Source organism: Puntigrus tetrazona, unplaced genomic scaffold (assembly GCF_018831695.1).
Source record: "Puntigrus tetrazona isolate hp1 unplaced genomic scaffold, ASM1883169v1 S000000466, whole genome shotgun sequence".
Taxonomy (NCBI): domain Eukaryota; kingdom Metazoa; phylum Chordata; class Actinopteri; order Cypriniformes; family Cyprinidae; genus Puntigrus; species Puntigrus tetrazona.
This window is the reverse complement of record NW_025048108.1, coordinates 35001-55392: the sequence shown is the minus strand read 5'-3', so window position 1 is coordinate 55392 and position 20392 is coordinate 35001. Positions and strand designations below refer to the sequence as shown.

Here is a 20392-nt window from a genome sequence, read left to right as displayed (position 1 = left end):
TCAGTCACAGTGTTTCAGTGCTCCGCTTTTCAGTAGGAATGAATGGGTGACTAATATAGTTTATATTTTTTAATGATCAAGCAGTTTAGATTCAGGGTTCAGTGTCTTTTGTAATTATTTATTAAAAAGTGTGCCTGGAATTCAACATTGCTTGAGTATTAGTAGCTCATTTGTATTTTTTGCTTGTTCTTTAGTTCAGTTTTCTCTTTAGATCAAAGGCTAGATCAAAGTTAAATAAACACACATATTGCAAATGATACATTACTAATATATTTTAAGTAGCACATTTTATATTAGTTTTGTAATTCCGTTTTAAATCTCAATTACAGGGTTTATTTTTTTGCCTAAAGGTGATTTGAGTGTTTGCATAATTCTATATTTCTATTACATTTTTTATTAGATTCTGGTACATTTTATGTGTGTGTGTTTCTATGAAAAATTAATTTTTTTCATATTTTATTATTTTACAATTAATATGAGCATATTCTGTTTTAGATTTTGTGTTTATGCATACTTATATTGTTTATGCATACTTCATGCATAGTTTACACACACCCACACACACAAGCATATATATATATATATATATATATATATATATATATATATATATATATATATATATATATATATACTTATAACCTATGTGTGTGAGTGTATATTATTTATATGAATTTTTATTCAATTGCTGCTTTTGTGTTTGCATAAATGATTAGAAGTTATACGTGTGATTCATGAAATATTAAATTAAAAAAACATTTTTAAGTAATTCATAATTTAGATTAGCATGCTCTGTTCTGCTGCACAGCGTGATCTTGTGTGTCGCTTAGGAAGCCCTTCAAAATTAATTTTTCAATTCATTAGTTCTTTTTGTCTATAACTCAGTCGTGCCATCTAAATGCATCTCTCCGCTTTCTCTTTTCATTTCCTTTGAATCATTCATTCCTATCTATAACGGGGCCCGACAGATGAAGTGCATGTCTACCGAGCTGCTGCAGGGCCGTTCCTCTAGTTTAAGGGTCAGTGAGGCTGTGGAAGTACTGCTGCGCGGAGCTGCCGCTTCACGACGCGCAGTTTGGCGCTGTTCCACGTTGTCCTTTGCCAAGTTCCGATGGCGATTGTGAAGATCTTTGCGTTGTGGCCTTTGGCCTCGCGACCGCCATCATGATGTCGGGATTGCGCGGGTGGTCGGCGCCCGTCGGTCATGAGCAGAGGCGACCCTCACGCTTTTGCTCCTTGGTCAACGCTGGCGAAAGAGTTGGAGTGGCGTTGGATATGGCGCACGTGAGTACGTTCCCTGGCCGATGTAGATGGCGTCCTCCAGTCGCCCAGGAAGGCGTCAGGTCCTGCCAGTTTCTGAAGTGCTGGTCGATGTGGGACCGAGCTGCTTTGTAGTAGATGGCGCCATATGGGTTTCAGATGCCAGTCAGACACCTGCATCTGGGCCACGCGCTTGCTGAAGGAACGACGCAAGCGCTTTCGGTCGAAGACAGAAGGCCCTTGGCGCTCTCTGAGCCATCCAGGATGAACGCGATCTCTAGAGTGCATACTAACTCTGAAACCAGAAACAAAAAATAGAGGCAGGCTTTACTGTCTGTTAAGTTTCCGTGAAGAACCTTTAACATCCACGGAACCTTTCCAAACATTCTTCGGATTAAAAACCTGTACACTGAAAGTGAAAAATGAAAAATGATTCTTCTGTGAGATCGCTCTGTAAAGCCTCTCACATGTGAAAGCGATAGCCAGAATTTATCTAAATTTAAAAAAATGCAACCCAACCAATATTTATATGGCCAAAACCACTGCTAACATAACGTAAATCAATGAGATCTTTATAACAGTCTGGCAGACTGCTTAAAAATCGTATAAATGTAAGCTGTCACTGTAAAAGCTCCCAATAATGTCATATTTTTATGTTTTACGTTTCAAAACTTATAATGCGATACAAGCGCAACAATGATTGAAAGTCGATGCGTATCTGAAAGTCACTTTTTATAAATAGTTTTAATGGGAAAATAAGGATATGGATAATGAAGTAAACCGAAGCTGTTTAACTCCAGCAAATGGTCATCTTGCAATATTGCTAAAGATATAAAATTATTATTTTGATAACTTTATATAAAAAAGGAAGCAAAAAAGCGACAATGAACCACAAACTCAAGGTGGAAGATTTTACAATTATTTTAAAGGCTTTTCACTTGTTATAATTGTTTTGACTGTCTAATAGAAACAGAAAACAAGCAGTAGAAAGTGTAAAAACTTATTTTTGCATTTTGATTATATTGACCATTTAAGAGTATATAAAGTACTCTCTCTCTCTCTCTCTCTCTCTCTCTATCTATATATATATATATATATATATTATATAATATATATATGTATATATATATATATATATATATATATATATATATATATATATATATATATATATATATATTTTTTTTTTTTTATAAAAAACTAAAAAAAAAAAAAAAAGAACCTACTGAGATGTTAAACAAAAAGACATACATTTTTGACATACAAAAAACTAAAATACTGATAAACGATGCTGTGACACTGGAATGAAACACTAATGCGTTTACCATTGTCCTGTTTTGTGGTGAGGTTCAGAGTTTCTCCAGACTGTCTTCTGTTCTGGCATCTGGCCGCTAGTACAAGCAGCCAAAGCAGCAGGCACAGAAAAAGCCTTTGGCCATGCTTTCATTCATATCTGACCTTAAAGACAGTCAAAGAAAAAACCTTCTGTGCATCTTTAAGATGTGTTCATGCTGCATATTGTGCATTACAAAAGAACAACACAAGTCAATAATAAAATATATATATATATATTTTTGATATAGACTTTTAGTGCTAGAAATTCAACCACAAGCTGATTCTTGGATATTTGTGCAATGCAATTAATTTTAATAAATCATATGATGAATCGGAACACTTTAAACAATGGCATGCATGTTATTTAAAAATCAAAGACTAATACAAATCCACAAATAAATAATGCAATAAGGTCAGATGCAGTGTTTAGTTTTGTCGTATGATGCATATAATGTTTAAAACCGGTTATAATATTTCAAACAGTGAAACTAATGCCAGAACAATAATATAAAAAAGATAAAGCACTTACTTTGCCTGTTATGCAAATCTAAGGAGTATCCACATGCTCCTGTATTGAGCACATTCTGTTCTGACTAACTTCAGTCCTGTGCTGAACATCAGCCCCAACATCCACAGTCCCAACAATCTGATGCATGACTGACACACCACACACACACACACACACACACACACACACGCACACACACACACCCTGCATAACAAAGGAGATCCATAAAGGTTTATTTACATCAATTCTGGCTCACACTAATAAAAATAAATGCATGCATACAGTAGCACACCTATGTTACAGTATAAAATATAATAAATAAAGTTTATGTGATATTTGAACGCAGTATGACGTTGAACAGAAGTTAAGCTACATAAACTCTACTCCTTTCTCATGTTTACGTGTTTTGGAGATGAATGCTGAGAGAGATTGTTTGGAGGACAATAGCATTTCCCAAAAACCTCCTGTTCCTTGACAACAAATCATATAAACGACGCCCCCGTGAAATCTGGAAAACATGCAGGAACCTCTCGAGATGTGACTCATCTGAAGTCTTCCAAGACTTTTAAAGTCATATTTCATTTATTACATGTGCCTCAACACTTTTTGTAGACACATGTGTTTTATGATTTCTCAATTTTTATTTTTATAGCATTATGAATATAAGAACCTTCACCTATCACTAATTCAGAATAAGCCGCTGTTGATATTTTTCCTGCCCTAAAATGCTTAATATTTACATAAAATCATCACTTAACTTTGCGCGATTTAACCCGTAGAGGCAGTGAAGCTTTCAAAAATTACAAATTAAACTAGCGCTTCGACCACATGAGAAAGACATTAAAAACTTTGACAGAAAGTCAACAGTTGTGAAATAACAGGTCAAAATTGTCCAAAAGTGAAAATGATGACTATAATTCATAATTTCGATATAGAAATGTTACATTATGGCAGTATTATATAAAACATTATTTATTATTAAGTAAAAAAAGTGTTTTCAAAATTGAAAATAAAAATTATAAGATAAAAACTATTTTTATAATGATATAAAAATACTCTTACTACATAAATCAACTTTAGATATTCTGTCATAATTTTGACGTTGTTATCTCATAACTTTTTATGACATAATTAAGATTTACCAGAGCGTTGTTTTGTGTGTGTGGCGAAAATTGTCTGTATTTCACATTTAATTTAAATTTAATTAGTTTATTTCCTGCATTTCCCCGAAAGACGTTATTTTTGTGACGGTAACAACAGTACAACCTCGCTCTCTGCCCGTAGATATCCATTACATTCGTCAGACGGGCGGGACTTTTATTTTGTGTGTTTCTGTCACGTTGTGTTTTCAATCTGCACTGCTTCCGGCTTCACGCTACCTAAACAAACTTCAGCATGTTTGCGTCAAATGTGAGTTTATATTTATCGAACGCTCACGAACACAGCGATCATTTATTTCTATTTTAAAGCATGGTTTATCCTGTGTATCAATTTGGCAGAATGGTGTCTGTCATTAGCTGTTTCCAGTTATAAAAGGTTGAAATGGTTAGTGTAGCTATAGCCGACCGGCTAACTCACTCTTACTAGAATGAAGTTATAAGAACATTAAATTATATCTGCACTATTTACCTCTTTTTCAAAAATCAGTTTTATTTTTATTCAGTAATTTGATATCTGCATCTTAACACGAAGTGATAGATACACGAGGCGATCGATTAATGATTTTATTTCATTTAATTTTTATATCAACACATGAAGTGCTTTGTACCTAATGTGTACAAAGTGTACTAGAACTTTCTCTTTGGTAATGCCATGGTAACATTAGTTTTTATTATATGTCCAACTTCATTTGTTTATTTTTATGTGCAACTTTAACCCTTTGATGTATGAAGGATGAAATCATAGAAAAAACTAATCCTTATATTTGGTGTTTTATATATACAAGGGTAATAAAAATAATATACAAATAATATACATATATTATATTATATATATATATATATATATTAATTGTTCAAAATCCCATTATGTTATCCTGTATTACTTAAGATGTTTTCTTTTCTTTCTACATTTATAGTAAGAGCTTTGTATTATGTTTTAATTTTGGTATAGCATTATAATACTATTAGTATTAATATAAATTATACTGCTATTAGTATTAATATAAAACTAAAAGGTTTTTATTTAAAAAAAAACAAACAATCCATTGTATAGTTCACATTTTAGGTCTAATACTAATACAGTCGTTTTTAGCAAATTTTCATAGAAATGGTATGAACATCATTCAGTGAAAATTGTGGTGACCTTAATTAATAATCACAATCACAATTACAAAGGAATATTATGTGCAGACATATTATGTAATTAGTCATATAGTAACTCTAAATTACTTTTTATTATATATATATATATATATATATATATATATATATATATATATAGATTTATTATATATATATATATATATATATATATATTTATAATAACTTTATTTGCCCATACATGTATACAATATGCAATATAAATGTTTTGATTAATTCAAGTAAATGTAAAGTCTTTATCATTCGCAGGCATCTGCACTGAAGACACCACTGTCCTGCCATGTCGAGCGGCTATAAGCCAGATATCCTGTGGTCTCCTCATCGCGCTGGCCGCTATGTGATCTACCACACGAACTCCCAGTCTGTATATCGGATCGGACCCGCGAAGCTCGGAGACCAAAGCTGGCGCCCTTCCACTCTCTGAGGAGACGGCGGCCACTCTGCTGGCCATCAACTCCGACACCCGTATATGAAATGCGTGGCCTGGTATCCCAAACAAGAGCGGAGTGTTTGCTGGCCGTCCCGGACAGGCCAGCGGCAGAGTCGTCCTGACCAGTCTGAGACAGAGCCACAACTCCAAATGTAAGGAGCTGGTAGGTAAAGAGTTTCGTGCCAAGCACGCCCGACAATATGCAACACGCTGGCGTGGAACCCGTGGACAGTAACTGGCTGGCGGCTGGTCTGGACAAGCACCGGGCTGATTTTTTCCGTTCTCATATGGGACATAAGTAGTAAGTTTTCTCCGAGGCGGTTCCTGCCGAGAAGGTTAAATCTCTCTGGAGACACTGGACTGAGGTTGGTGGTGACAAACCGCTGTACTGGCTTTCGGACAGAACGACGCGCGCTTTCTCTTTGTTGGCTCCCGCGATCATCAAAAGTTACTCCTTGCAGGATGCAGAAACCTGGCCATCTTCGACCTGCGCAACACCAGCCAGAAGGCGTTTGTGAACACCAAAGCCATTCAGGCGTATCGGTGGACCCTCACTTCCAGGATCGCGTCGCGTCTTCTTCGAAGGCCAGGTGGCCATCTGGGATTCTTGCGCAAATTAAGAAAAAACCGGTCTTCACCTTAACCGAGCAGCCTAAGCCTTTGACCAAAGTGGCGTGGTGTCCCACTGCATGGGCCTGCTGCCCGCGCCGCGCGGGACAGCAACATCATCCGGCTCACGACATGCAGCACACGCCCATGCCGTTCGGCGGCAGTGGAGCCCACCATCATCCAGCGCAGCGTGCAGCCCTGCGCAGCGAGCATCTCAGCAGCCGCTGCGCCTGGCATCCGTCCGCTCAGAACCGCATGGTGGTGGTGTCTCCCAACCGGGTCATGAACGACTTCACCGTCTTCGGCGCATATCGCTGGCCTGGAGCTCCACCACGGCGCGCTGATGTGGGCGTGCGGGCGGCACCTGTCTTAGTCTTGCCGGAGGGCGGGCGGTCAGGGACCGGCCGCTGCGAGAAGGACATCGCCACTAAGATGAGGAAGCGGCGCAGTCGCGTTACGGCCACGACACCACGCAGGTTTGGAGGAACCATGTGCTGGCCGGAGAAGACGACCACGCAGCTGAGGTCGCTCTGGTACACCTCCATTATATCCTTCACTGCAGAGCGACTGAACCTTTCAAAGCATATAGTTACTGTTTAGTGTTTTCCTTCAAACTAAACTGAAACTAAAATTAATTAATGTTTTGCTGTTTACTTGACTCTTGACTGATTATTATCATTATTACCTTTATTTTATTATATATACTAATACAACATAAATAAAATATATATTATATTATTAAATGTATAATAATATAATAATAATAATAATAATAGTATTATTACCATCATATATCATCATAATATAGTTTATAATATACATTCTATTGCAGTGTTATTTACTTATAAATTTTATTAGTAGGAATTGTAGAAGTATATAGTTTGTTTTAATATATGACTTTCGAATAGGCAGATTAATACTAATATATTGATATATATATACACACACACACACACACACACACACACACACACACACACACACACACACACACACACACACATATATATATATATATATATAAATCCAGTATCCCAAAATATTACAAAAATCAATATAAAGATTTGCAAAGTTACATAAATTATGTAAAATAATATTTGTGTATATATATATATATATATATATATATATATATATATATATATATATATATATATATATACTTTTATATATTTACATATTTAAATTTTTATTACATTTTTTTATTAAATGGTCTGTGGCATCTGACATTGGAAGCTAGATTTTGATAAATAAAAATATATCGGTTTTAACAAAATATTGTTTTGAGAAATGTTCACAATTATTATGTTATCATTATTTCTTATTGTATTCTCTTTTATATGGTATTATTGTTCTATTTAAAATCTCTATATTTCCTATGCAAGTTTTACTTATGAAACAGTACACTGAAAATGTGGGATAGAAGCAACAGAGCAATAAACAGTTGCTCATCTACTCAGGCATCAAAAAACATTGTCAAGTCCAGCTCTGGTAAGTGCGAGCGACACAATATCTGTTCTGATCACTCTTTCTGTGAACATGATGATGATTGTTGTACAGATGAGCAGAAGTATTTGCTCTGTACAGTAGAAGTATTTCTCATAGATATCTGCTGAATGCCTCGGTCAGCCTCATGGTATCTGTCACCGGAGGCCCTCTGAAGAGATGTCTCTCTCTCAGGCACGACAGAGACACGACGCTGCTGGTCAGGTTCAGACAGGCAGACCGATGTGCCGCGGTACCACAGCGAGGAGCGCAGTCTGGCCCTGCAGCTGTGCGGCTGGATCGGTCGAGGGCCCGACATCGATGTGGAACCCTTCCTGAAGTCTCTGGAGCAGGAGGGCGAGTGGGAGAGAGCCGCTGCTGTCGCCCTCTTTAACCTGGACATCCGACGGGCCATTCAGATTCTTAACAAAGGAGCTTCAGCAGAGAAAGGTACAGGGCTGGAGGAACAGTGACCAGAAAACGCACTAACTGGTCAACCACAAAATGTTTTTTTTTTGCATAAAAAAAATTAAGCATTTTTTAAAGATTTTATTGTGCATTTCTTTTTAATTTCGTTTTAGTGATAATAACACTGAATTAAAAAAAAAAAAAAAAAAAAAAAAAAAATATATATATATATATATATATATATATATATATATATATATATATATATATAACAAATACATTCATATATAACAAATACATACATATATATATATATATATATATATATATATATATATATATATATATATATATATATATATATAAAAATAAAAATTCACATTTTCTGAACTGGACATATCAGTGTCACATTCAAAACATTTAACTGATGCTAAGCATTTTTTTAATGATATGACAAATAAAATAAAATAATAAAAATCCACTATATATTTAAATATATTTGCATCTCTTATAAATTACCTATTTATTTATTAAAGTTTTTTTATATATTAGTAGTGTATAAAAAGTATATATTTATTTTAATTTAAATTTTTGATATAATTATTATTTTAGTTTTAATTAATGATAACAACCTGGTTACAGATGTATGAAATTCTATTTTTCATTTCTCCCTTATTTGAATAGAATTATGTATTATTATTATTATATTAGAATAATATATATATTATTATATTAGTTATAATGTATTCAATGTTACTTTGAAATGTCAGTGTCACGTCCAAATCTGATGCTGAATATTTTTTTAATGATATGTTCACCAATATTATAAATGTGTGCTACTTTGATACTGTTTTTACATATCAATATAACGCACAGTAGAAAGATTCATAACTAGATGCATAATAAATATACACAATATGAATCGATGAAAATAATATGCGTTAAAAATAGCTTTATCGACTGATAACGTGATATATAATGTATCTCTGTTGGTGAGTTATTTAAATGGGATCTAATCTGAAACAATTCTGAGAAGCTCGTTCAAATAGAGATGGATGTTCGTGTTCCTCTAGGCTAGGGATTTACAGGAAGTCCTGTCCTCGGATGAATGATAGAAGCACTGTGTGAAATCCAGGCTACAAATAAACACGGACGCCATCCGCCTGTTGTTTGCAGTGATCCTTATATACTGACAAAATGACAAAAGCATGGATCACATTGCACAATGATAGCTGTTATTATTAAATGCCCTAAAGCTGTAGATACATATGGTATATGGAGCTGTTTGCTTATCATTCATAATTGCCCGTTGTTTGGGTTTTAACTAAGCATAATTTGTTTTGGCTTTAGTAAACAGATCCAATCTTTATAATCTTCATAAAGGATGTGTTTTACAGATACTGCCATAAGGCTTTTATCTTACGTTGTGTTTTGTTTGCACTCATCCAAATGGCATATATTGTTCTTTCTTCCTTAGAATACAAAGCGAGTGTTATTGATATCATATACTCAGTGCTGTCAAATGATCAATCACATAAAAAAAAAAACATTGTTCACATAATACATGACTGTGTACTGTATAAATTTATTTTGTTTATATAAATACACACATATGTATATATTTAGGAATTATATGCTGTTTATATGTTAAATATTTATATATACAATATAAAACGTAATAATAATATAAATGCGTATGCATGTAAATATTTGCAAAAAATAAACTGTGTTTTTATATGTACTTAATAAATAAATGAATTTTTATATGTACTTTATATATAAATGTTTTGTTTTGCATTTGTGTACTTCATTATATATATATATATATATATATATATATATATATATATATATATATATATATATATATGAATATTAAATGTTTTGTTTATATATAATACACATAAACATTTGTTTTTCAATTATTTTCAGGTGTTTTTAAAAATTATATTTTCCTTTTTTTTTTTTTTTCTTTTAAAATGTCTATGTTATTTATTTTATGGCTTAAAGTTAAATGAAGCTTATATATATATATATATATATATATATATATATATATATATATATATATATATATATATATATATAAATAATATTTCTTTAATTTTGTTTTTTGTTTTTAATGTTTTTCTTGGTTTAAGATACCTCTAATAACCTTTATCTCGTTGTGATCAGGTGATCTGAACCTGAACGTGGTGGCCATGGCTCTGTCGGGCTACACTGATGAGAAAAACTCCCTGTGGAGAGAGATGTGCAGCTCTCTCAGACTCCAGCTGAAGAAGCCGTACCTGTGCATCATGTTTGCCTTCCTCACCAGTGAACCTGCCGCCTATGATGCCGTCTTGGTATGTTAACAAAAAAAGCACAGTATCGTGCTTACAGGAATATTTAGTATTGCACCGAATTGAAAATATGCAGTTGTCAATATACCAAGGCTAATTATTGAATAAAAGCGTGTTTTGTGTTTTGTAGTATGAGAGTCGTGTGGCTGTCAGAGACAGGGTGGCATTTGCATGTATGTTTCTAAACGATGCTCAGGTAAGACCGCTTCGCTCTTGAGTTCATCCAAGTCTCATCGTGCGCTGTATAACGCACTGTCCATTTCCCTCTCTTAAGTTGCCTCGCTACATAGACAAGTTGACCAACGAGATGAAGGACGCTGGTAATCTGGAGGCATCTTGCTGACGGGACTGATGAAAGATGGAGTGGATCTCATGGAGAGTTATGTGGACCGAACCGGAGACGTGCAGACGGCCAGTTTCTGCATGCTCAAAGTAAGTGAATAAATACAATAAATAAAGACAATCTTCTCTCGAATGGATGAAGTGGATGTTTGGGGTCAGAGACATTGGTCAGAGACATTGGTTATTATTACTAATATATTTTGTGGAAACCGTGATACCTTTTTTCCAGATTCTTTAATAAAAAGAACAACATCTATTTGAAATAGAAATATTTTGTAACGTCAGAAATGTCTTTGCTGTCACAATATAGTGCATGCTTGCTCAGCAAAAAATATTGCTATAATAATATATAACTATATAAATAATTTTATGTTTATTAGATGGATAGGATGAATGTAATTGTTGTGCGTTTTATGCATTTAGCAGAGCGCTTTTATCTAAAGTGACTTGAAAAGAGTAGCAAAAAGCTATTTAGTCAACGTGTATTCGTAATATCGTTGATAGGTTTAACAGACAGCTAGATTAGACGTGAGCTAGAGGAGAGAAATGCTGAGAATGAAAAGAAGCGTGTGTGTTGTTAAAGCAGGAAAACCGATGTGGATTGAGCTCTACCTGAGTGTGTTAAATGTTGATTTATGTGGTGTTCATTGGCAGCGCAGGGCTCCCCAGGAGAGGTGCTGAAGGACCCTCGGTGCAGTGCTGGATCGAGAACTATCGTAACCTGTTGGGACGCCTGGAGGTTTTGGCATAAGCGAGCTGAATTTGACATACATAGGAGCAAATTGGATCCCAGCTCAAACCCACTCTGCACAGGCTAGAATCAGTTGTTTTTATTTCTGGCGGTTGTTAAGTCTTGATCACTGATGCATTTGTATCAGTCAGACTCAATACTAGTGGTCTGTATATATATATATATATATATATATATATATATATATATATATATATATATATATATATATATATATAATTTTTTTACTTAATTTTAAATACTAACTAACAATACTGTATATTGAGTTAAGATTTAGTGCATCCCTAACTTGGGTATTTATAACATATCATGAATTAATAGCATACTTAATCTTACATTTTAAATTATCTTATTTTTAATTTTTATAACAGTAAAATTGTAAAAAGTAAATATTGTAATTGATCTAAACAATGTTTGTTTATATATATATATATATGTATATATATATATATATATATACACACACACACACACACACATATATATATATATATATATATATATATATATATATATATATATATACACATACATATATTTGTATTCTCGTGTTTTTACTATTATTTAAAGATTCTAGATTTATTTAAAATGTATTATTTATTTAAAATTTTTAATTCAAATTTTCTAATGAAATATTTGAGTGACTTATAATAATTATAATATTCTTTACATTTTGTGTGCATCTCTAATCGCTATTTAGTTAATATGTATAATAAATACATACAATTCTTTATACCAATGTGTTTTATGCTGATTTCTTCCTATTATTTTCACGTCTGTTCTGTGCAGGTGTTTGTGAGCTGTAACTTCTGTGGAAAGTCCATATCATACAGCTGCTCAGCGATGCCTCATCAGGGCCGTGGATTTAGTCAGTCTGGGGTCAGCGGTTCACCCACCAAGTCAAAGGTCACCAGTTGTCCCTGGTTGTCGTAAACCACTACCACGCTGTGCCCTCTGCTTAATGAACATGGGCACACCGGTGTCCAGCTGCCCAGGTAACAGACGGATGGGTCCTTCAAAGTTCTTCTCGATATACGATACCATAATGTAAGCGTTTTCAGTTCACTTGCAGACTCATCTCATCCATCTCATCAGGCACAGGAAAAAAGCAGATGAGAAAGCTGATCTCACCACGAGACAAAAAGCTTGCACAGTTCAATAACTGGTTCACCTGGTGCCACAACTGCGCTGCACAGAAGTCCACTTGGGTCACATGCTCAGCTGGTTTAGGTAGGACTAAGTATTCATCCATATTATCGCATTTATTTGATGATCTCATAAATTCAAATATAGGTTATACTTTTATTCAAAAAGGATGTATTAAATTGATCAAAAGTGACAGCAAAGACATTTATGGCGGTACAAAGTTTCTATTTTTATATAAATTATTTGCAAACTCTGATTTATCGAAGCATGCTGAAATAAAGAAATATTATAGTTTCTTGAAAATCTGCATATTAGAATGATTTCTGAAGGATCGTGAGACATTGAAGGCGCTTAAAAACACCTTTAGCATTAAAGCAATAAATAACTATTTAAAATGCATTCAAAAGTTATTTTGAACACGTGAAAATATTTCACAATATTGACAACATTTCACTGCGTTTGGACCCAAAACGCAACCTTAGCAAATATAAAAGTGCTCTTTGAAAAATGTTTCCAACCTCAATCTTTTGAACTGCAGTGTATAGTATTAACTGTAAAGTGCACTTATATTGTGTTTTTTCTTGCAGAGATCACAGCGAGTGTCCCGCTTCGGCCTGCACCTGTAAATGCATGCAGCTGGACACCACAGGCAACCTGGTGCCTTCCGACAGCGTATAAAGGCTTTTCTGCCTTAACTTAAATCTCCCACAGAAACTACTAGAAACCAACTACCAACATTAGTACTGTATAGCGTCAGCGGCAAAGCTCTCACAGTTTCCGAAGTTAAAGAAGAGCTCATGTCTTTTCCGAATTGATCTGGCGTACCTCACTGGCATTGAAGTTGACGACAGGTGCTCTATTGTCACGGGAACTAAAGCAGTTAGACTGTTAGGGTTATGTTACCAATGATTAACTCAGCCACCCACAGGCAGTGGTGTTTTTCTCAGAGAGAGAACCCATGAGAATGTCTGACCTATGCATTTGTGGTCCAGCATCAGGAGTGTCTATGAATAAAACAATTTCAGTGTCAACGTTAGAGGCGTGAAAGAGATTTAACCTGAGGATGCATGTAAGGGAATGTTTTGTTTGTGTCTTGAAAGTGCTTTCACACGATCCGTCACTACTTCCACTACTACGCCTTTGAGTTCAGTTTTATTATTCTGTATTTATTGCATATTACTCCACATACCACACCGAACCTCAGTTGAAAATTCGATTTGTCACGGATCTACGTCACATCTGTTCAGTTTGTTTTAAAAATTGCTTTTAACAAATAACACAAAGTGATTTTGTTGTCGATTAACATTAGCTCTGGCTGAGTGTTGCATTTTCGGATCCGAGGTAATGCTGTTTTGAAATGCTTACCTTAATTTATTGCACAATCAATGCAACAACTTAACATCCTAACTATTGTGTGCTTATTTTGGACAAGCAAAAAGTACTTGCGTCGACGATTAATGTTATTAAACCGTTTTTGAAGGAGTTTTGAATGCGGTGTTTTCATTATTCAACTAAATGAGATGTTTTGGTTTAGTGAACTGTGTGAAGATATGCAGATATGATATGAAGTTATGAGCGAAGATAAGCAGAAATGAACAGTTCAGAGCAAGTTTGAAATTTTTACTGTGTGGCGAGTCATAGTTCACCAAGAAAAGGCTATTTTAGATCTATATTTTTGGACCAAACTAGTTTTTTTTTGGCGTTGTGACATTTTCATGACAATAAAGCCATTGAGTTTGCAGTCCTTAGAAAGACAGAAAGACAATTTGCATTTTGGAGAAATGGGACTGGGACTTTCTATTGTTTTTGTGCCTAGCTTTGTTTGGGATTCAGTGAGTAATATATTGTAAAATATGGTCTGTGGTTAACTTTACTTTCTTGAGACTTTTACATTTTGTTCTGCAACATAAATTGCGCTCATACATCCAATTCACTTTTGGCCTGGCTATGATTTATGGTGTGGACCAAAACAATAAGAAATTTCGAGGAACCCATGACAACATTATCCCTTGGAGAATTTGGAAAAGTGCTTTGTCATGAGAACTAATAGAATTTTAGCTATGATTCATCAAAAGTTCCCTCTTCTTTTGAGATAATATTAAGAAGGAAGGTTTTTGTTTATAAACGACTTTAATGTTGGTCTGTTTCTCCACACGATTTACACACAACAGCTTCCTGTTTGTCAAAACTACTGTTTTTGCCATTTTGGAGCTTAAAGGATGGAGTGAACGTCAGCTTTTGCGTTGGTCCTATGGGTTTGGAACAGAATTAGACCGAGAATTTTTTTTTTTCTTTTGAATTATTCCTTTAATATAATTTAAGTAATTATTTCCAGAATGCAAACAAAACTCCTACACTTTCTCTGTTCAGAATATAAAACAACATTAAAAAAAAAACATTCCGCAGCTCAAGGCACAATGCCTATTTTCCATGCGAAACTAAACGCCACCCCAGCAGCGATCTCATTGGTTCTTCGCTGCAAGAAGGAACTCGCAAGCCAATAAGAATCGAGCATCGCAGGTTTCTGCTCCAATCAGATTCAGCCTGCAAGCGCCTTCCTCCCGCCCACAGCCTTTGCTGCTAGTACACATCTGTCAGAGCAGAAACGCTGGGAGTTTGGACCCGCTTCTGAACTTTGCGTCCGCTTTGATTCAGAGTTTTACAGGAACGACAGGCTTGTGCGCGTACGTACAGCAGGTTAAGAGGAAGTGAGGTGCAATTATAAATCGGCTTTTCGCATGAACACGTTTTCGGTTCTCGTTCTGGAGTTTATTATTGCGCCTCGTGCTCTCATATATGCGCCAAGTGCAACAGTAACTCCAGACTTCAGACTGACTCTAATAAGAGTGCTCCTCTGAGATGGAGTGACCATACGAGAACAACGTTATTTTCCTCTTCAAGATACAGCAGAAGTCCTTCATCATCACCATCATCATCATCATCATCACATGCTGCAAACATGAAGCAAATCACTAAACCCACCAGGATCCCATCAGAGAATCACTTTATAACACCAGGAAGAGGTACGTTTTATTTTTGTAAGCCGGCTAACTTTGTCATTTTGTAATGCATAATTTGTATAAATTGTCATTTAAACCTCTTTTACTTCAGTTTTGAAAGTTTGTTTGTTCTTACGCCCTTTGTACGGATACAATCCATATTTAACGTGAGCTTGATTTAACTTCATCTTCCACGTTGGATATTTTGAGTGGATGTTTTTTCTTCCTCGGGTTTTATAGATGTAGGGATTTTGTATTTGCTGCATTTGAGATTAAATCTCGATCTGATTGCCCTCGAGGTTGTTTGTTACAGCACGGGTTTGCTTTCTTTTGTCTGTCACACTTACAGTAGAAATCAAACCCGTCGTGTTCTATCAAAGTTACAGACAGCACCCAAACCAAAACCCAGACCCGCTAAGATCCAGACCAAGATTAGGCCTCTAGAGACCCCCATCCAGTCCAGCAACGCATTTCTGTGGTCAGCAGAGATATTTGTGTGTGTGTGTGTGTGTGTGTGTGTGTGTGTGTGTGTTGATGTACAGTATGTTTCTGTAAAGAAGATTAGATCATTGAGTTTGACATTTTATGACCATGTATGTTTCTTTCTGTAGTCCGTTTTCTTTTTTGCATTTCTGTGTATTTTAGTACGATTCTGACCCTTAATTTCTAGCAATTATTGTCGATTTGATTGCACCAGTATTACTTAAACTAAACAGAGCTAGACAGTGACATCTGTGAATTCAATAATGAAATGCCTTTAACTGAAGCTTGAGTGTTTCGTTTTGTAATTATACGTTACTGACACTATTCTCCAGTTTGATACTGTTAAGTGCTTTGACACAATCTTATAAGCCCTATAAGAAAAGGTGACTTGACTTAATTGATCAATGGTGGCATTTGATATTTATATCTCATAATAACGACGCTAAGCTGCATAATCCACTAATGTCCTAGTCAATTGATTTCCTACACAGCTGGCCATTTTATGCAAATATTCCACCTTCATTTATGTTCATTTGACCAGCAGCTGTGTAAAAGTAAGATATTATACAATGATGATTATCACAAAAAAATTATTTAGCAATAATGGTTTATTTTTGAGCAATTGTACAACACGTATCACTCCTTTGAACGATTCCTCAGACGACAATCCCATCTGTAGAATACTGACATACTACTCTTCTGCACTGTATACAGTAAACAGCATCGTCTGTACGGACGGCTGTCCCACAATGCAATGCTTCCAACTTGACCTTCCATTTGAGTGCGATAGATGAACTAGAAAGTGACTTTGCTTTCGACCCTTTTATGTTTTTTTTAATTTCTTTTTTCGTTCAGTGTATTCTTATTCTCAGTTTTGTTTTATTTTAAAATGTTACCATATTGAGCTTTTTTTTTCCCCAATGTGTGTTCAAACCATCCGATATTTGTATTTAGTCGTAATTACAACGTCAGTCGTACTTTGTTTTGAGAAAAAACGACGATGTCTACCTTTTCGACAAAAATAAATCATAAAAAAGTTTTTTTTTTTTTGTCACTTTCTGAAGTTGCTGTCAATTAAATCGTTACATATTCCTTTAGTATTGTACTACAATATTCCATACGTGCCTCTTTACTAATTCTACATAAATGTTTTCTCACTGACATGCCCTTAAACTTGGAAACTCGAGGAGAAGAGAGTTTTCTTGTAATTATACAAGAGCGTTCTCATACATTCAACTCATAAATACAGCCTTACCGACTTGACTTGAATGCAACTTGAATTGAACATCATGCACATTGTTTTTGGAGACCTTTATAATGGCATCCTACTAAGTACGTACTATACAGTTAGTAAGCTCCATTCTTAACATGGCCGTTGTCTTATCTCCTCGGGTTTTTGTGCGAGTCTAGTAAAGAGTTTTTTAAAAAAAAAGATGGTTTTGACAGTCGTTCGCATTTTTACCTCCCGTTCTTATACGAGTAAACCGCTATTGTCTAAACGGTTCTGACCAGGCAGGCTGCACCTATTAAGTCAGACAGCTCTCTATCTCCCGTCCTCGTGGAGTGCCTGATGCTTGTGTAGATTTGCATTTGAAACGCTTCTCCTTCACACAAAAAGACCTTGCAGCTGCCTCGCTGCAATCTGCAAGTGAATGTAGCGTAGCCGTCGTCCCCAACAAGTGCATTGAGAAAAGGTGTGTACTGGGCTAAAATGTTTCGGAGTCGATGGTTATCGTTCGGCCGCCGGCGTTCGAGGCCTGAACTGTAACCGGCCTTGCTGCGACACGTCTGATAATGAGTGTCACTCGCAGAGTCGCTTTCTTCGCAACAATGGTGTAAAACAATGAGCAGAGGGTAAACCGACAGTGCCGTTTTATTGGCTCTTTTGCATAGGCTTTGACATTTGTGTTTGCAGAGCTGGAGCAGAGAGCAAACATTCAATCTGTGGGCTGCTTGCAAGCGACTTGTTTTGAATTTCAGCTGTTAGTGCATGTGTCTACATGCATGTGGGTTTCACTGTGAGCTGTTTCATTTCCTCCTCGTGTGTCCTCAGAGCGTAACTTTCTTGTGAGAACACTCATTTGTAGTCAATTAGTTCATTTCAGGTAATGTTTTTACAATTAGTAATGTAGTAGATGGTTTTATCCAAATGTGTACAATTAATACAATATATGTATGGTGTGTGTGTATATATTATATAATATAGACATAAAACACACATATCAACATTATATATATATATATATATATATATATATATATATATATATATATATATATATATATATATATATATATATATATTTTTATTATTATTTATTTTATTATTATATATATATATATATATATATATATATATATATATATATATATATATATATATATATATATATATATATATATATATATATATATATATATATATATATATATATATATATATTGTGTGTGTGTGTGGATTTTTCATTATATGTACTAAATGTTATATACATGAATATATGTAATCCAAAAGTTTGTGTAATCAACATACAGTTGTGAAGTTTATCATTATATTGTATTATGTGTGTGTGTGTGTGTATTTGTGTGTAAATTTAATAAATAACATATATTAGGTAGAGTACATTTACAGTAGAGTACATTTTGGCTGATTGACCTAAAATGAAAGAAAAGGAAAACAAAGTTGACACTTACAGAGGACCTGAGCCACATTTAGAGATCAGACTATATATCACAGAGCCTTGAAATAGGCCTGTATGTTTTTCATGGTCAAACACTAGTCAAGTTTTCATCAGAAAATGTAAACATCAACTTTTTGTAACTTCCATTTCATCATAAATACAATCTGTTCTTGTTCTGTTTCACTACCATTATGCCAGAGCAGGCAAAAAGCTCATCAGTTTCCAGTGACACCCTCCAACTTCCTCTCTGTCATTGCAGTGCAGTAATGTCTGGTATAACTGTCCACTGCACGCATAACCCAGAACGCCTCTTCTTTTCTCACAAGCTCGATCAGCCGGGCGACAGCCGCCCTCATTGGACAAGCTGCCTGAGCAGTACCTAATTGGACAGTGGCCACGAGAGCCGTATCAACCCCAGGCGTCCTGTATGAGTGATAAAGCCACACAGGTGAGTCAGTGTCACATGCACTTTGCTTCACAGTTTACATACAGTAACCCCTAAAATAATCAGACAGCTACAGTGTTTGAATCTCATTGCATTAGACAACATGTCAAATAAGTTGCATCTCTAAATCATTGATATATGGCCTCTTTGTCAGAACTAACTGGATTTTTTTTTATTTTTCAATGGCTTGTGATGCTGATGCTGATGTTTTACAAACACTGCGATCAAATAGTAATTTAAAAATGAATCTATTTCTATCGTTTTAGTATTAAAGTCTAATTTTTATGAAATTAATATTTGCTAAATGTTTTAAGGCACTGATATTTAGATATTGAGTTTATAACTCGAAATCAGCATGGAATGTTATTCACAACCGATTTATTTTCCATAATCAGAAATTAAATTAAACAGAACAACATGTTGATTTTACCCATAAAGCATTGATTTATTTGAAAAAGTAGGCGTTACATAACAGAATGAAGCCAAGAGTTCAAAAATAGGAGGCCAGTGACGTTAATGGAAAAGGAAAGTTATTGCAGATATGGTGCCAATGATTCAGTTTTTGATGAAACATTGCAACGAATTTTGTGTGCTGATGAATCAACCAGAAACCTGAATGCCTTTCATAACAAAATATTATCATTGATACGTTGATACCGTTCTCAGAACTTTCCTTTTCCTTCATTTTTGCTCAGTGGCGCTAATATAATGCTAGTAATTCGCAAGCAAAATGACCAGCGATCAAATTTGAGTTTCATTTCTATTTTTTCTTCCTTTAAAATAAATGACACTTAGTTTGCTATTTAAATTCGTATTAATGATGTTGTTATTTAGGTAATTCACTCACAAT

The 20392-nt window shown here is 34.9% G+C and overlaps 1 protein-coding gene and 1 pseudogene across 1 annotated transcript in view; both read left to right on the top strand.

Annotated features, from left to right (window-relative positions):
* The first annotated feature begins 5679 nt into the window (after positions 1–5679).
* LOC122334002 lies at positions 5680–13677 on the top strand (annotated as a pseudogene).
* A 1931-nt stretch (positions 13678–15608) lies between these two features.
* The window catches only part of LOC122334001 (glucocorticoid-induced transcript 1 protein-like), an 8509-nt gene continuing 3725 nt past the window's right edge, over positions 15609–20392 (top strand). Inside the window, exons 1-2 of the mRNA XM_043231869.1 lie at positions 15609–15960; positions 19424–19545. Coding sequence (XP_043087804.1) covers positions 15897–15960; positions 19424–19545 — 186 coding nt within the window. The 5' untranslated portion in view covers positions 15609–15896. The remainder of the gene's footprint in view (positions 15961–19423; positions 19546–20392) is intronic.